The sequence below is a fragment of the Nematolebias whitei genome, chromosome 21, assembly GCF_014905685.2.
Source record: "Nematolebias whitei isolate Nwh7 chromosome 21, NemWhi1, whole genome shotgun sequence".
NCBI classification, from domain to species: Eukaryota; Metazoa; Chordata; class Actinopteri; order Cyprinodontiformes; family Rivulidae; genus Nematolebias; species Nematolebias whitei.
The window spans coordinates 34,829,738-34,832,065 of record NC_056518.1 but is presented as its reverse complement, the minus strand read 5'-3'; the positions used below and the strand labels follow the sequence as shown (position 1 = coordinate 34,832,065).

The following is a 2,328-nucleotide window of genomic DNA, read 5'->3' as shown; positions in this document are numbered from 1 at the left end:
GTTGCATATTCACTGACGGGTGTTAATCAGCTGTTACACAGATGTGGGAAGTATCTGGGTGATATTCCTGGACCAGGGACGGCTCTGTGTCACCGGGCAGACAGAGAAGTCAGCACTAATGCAATGTGTGAAAAAGATGGCTCTCCAGAGGCCCACTGGAAACGTACAGACTCTCTAATGAAGACATTTCATCAAACCTACTCTCTGCGCTTTCTTCACTTAGAATGATTTTTATTTAGCCACATTTCTCATGAAGCACAGGACAGATTTGGATGAAGCTTTCAGAAAACATTGATTGGGTGCCACTGATTAACTTCTGGAGGCAACCTGAGTCAAGATGGCCGTCACAGCAGAGCAAACTTAGCAAACACAAACTTGGCTAAAACTCAGTTTTCCTTGTATTGAACTAATAATCGGTGAAGCTGGGCAGAGTCCCCAGCACGTAGTCCAGCTGCAACACACTGTGCAGCGTTTTGCTTGACAGTCAACCTCGCTCACTGAACAGATGCTAACTCTCACAAAGTAATCGTTCGCTGCACATCTGCAACAATCAATTCACTTTTGGAGTCAACTCAAACTAAGAGCGGCACAAACTCCAAGCACTAACACATCGTGCAAGCTTGCACATAACGCTACTTTCAAGGTTTGATCAAAGCAGCTGAAACGTTGTCATCACTCAGCATAAGATGCTCTTAGTCTAAATTCTGCTCTGAGAGGCGTGACATGCACTCCCTCACAGAATCCTTGCTTTGTAAATAACCCAGGAGTTACGTGATGCTGGAAATTCTGAATCTGTTTTCCAACTCAGCCTGTCTTTCTCTGTGGGCCTTATTTGTCATGATGCCAACAGGCCTCTAAGTGGAAAGCTGATCCACCCAAACCTTGTCTCAGCATCTTCTTTCCCTACAAATTCCTCGCAGTCTGAAAGAGCGCTTTGTGATTTGAGCAGACGCTGCCTACTCCTGCAGTGGAAAAGGGAAAGGGAAGTGGGAGTGCATTCGCTCCAGTGGACTAACCACACCACTGCCCAAAATAGTTTTCCCGCCGGCTGATCCAGGATGTGTGAGGCGTGCTGCCTTCATGCACTGCGTGGAAACTGGAAAGTGTCTTCATGCTTCTAAAGGTCCTGGCGTGCAGCGTGACCGTTTACAACGTGGTCCAGCTCGTAACAACTGGGTGTTAAAAAAAGTAAAAGATTAGGACATCGTTTTGACAACTCTTTCAAAAAACATCTCTGCTCTGAAACAGAAACACATTTCTGGAACACAAAAACGGAATAAATCCAAGTTCAATCATGCAATCAGACAAATCAAAAGAAAGTTTGAACCTTTGCAATGAGATATTTTGCTAACAAGCATAGCTGACTGCAATAACTTATGCTAAGTTTTAAGGACTTGTTTATCTTACCCAATCAACAAGATCTTAGAGCAGGGATATTCAAATGGAGGCCCGGGGGCCAAATCAGGCCCACGGGTGTGCTCAGTTCGGCCCACCCATGGGTTCATCTTTAATAGAACTTGAGTTTAAATCATAAAGCAACCTTACTTAACGAGAACTGCTGGATGTCAGGGCTCTCAGCTCTTGACTTCCAGTAACTGTGGCTCCTGAGCGATTTGGTTGAATCGAGAATGTTCGGCATGACTCTCAGCTACCACCCAACATTAGCTCATCGTTTGTAAAGTGCGTTTGTCATTTAACTGACGCCACGTGTTCATGGACATTCACGAATTATTTTCAAACACTTTTGTTCCAATTCATCCAGGGATATTTTGCTAACAGACAAAAACATCATTGCGGACTTTGACTTCCGGCTCTGGCTGCTTTGGGGACATCAGAAACTAAATCATGCTGAACGGTGGATCCAGAATAAGATTTAGTTTTGTCAAATGTGGACCAAACAGAAACACTCCAGTTGTGTATTGTAAAAATAACTGTATGCAGAATAAATAAGTGGCTTGTTAAAAACAAAAACTCATTTCAACGAAGAGGAAGCAGAACGAAATATTACTCGTCCCAGCACTTTGTCGTCGGCCGCAAATTTTCCCACAGCACTTAAAGCAGACAGGGAAGGGGGCGGGGCTATGTAAATTACGCAGAACAGACGCTCGCGCTCGTGTGTGAGCGGCGGGACACTTGCTGTGAACACAGAGAGGGAAACCCACGGAGGACGAACCGAACCTTCTCTGACCCACGACAGTCCAGTCCAGTCCAGCATGGCCTCCAAGTGTCCGAAGTGCGACAAGACGGTTTATTTCGGTAAGTAACGTCCGCTCAGAGTAACGTCCGGTCAGAGTAACATCCAGTCAGAGTAACGTCCGGTCAGAGTAA

At 45.4% G+C, this 2,328-nt stretch overlaps 1 protein-coding gene across 1 annotated transcript in view; it reads left to right on the top strand.

Moving 5' to 3' along the window:
• The first annotated feature begins 2,100 nt into the window (after window positions 1-2,100).
• crip2 (cysteine-rich protein 2) overlaps window positions 2,101-2,328 on the top strand; it is a 42,923-nt gene continuing 42,695 nt past the window's right edge. Inside the window, exon 1 of the mRNA XM_037694983.1 lies at window positions 2,101-2,256. Coding sequence (XP_037550911.1) covers window positions 2,214-2,256 — 43 coding nt within the window. The 5' untranslated portion in view covers window positions 2,101-2,213. The remainder of the gene's footprint in view (window positions 2,257-2,328) is intronic.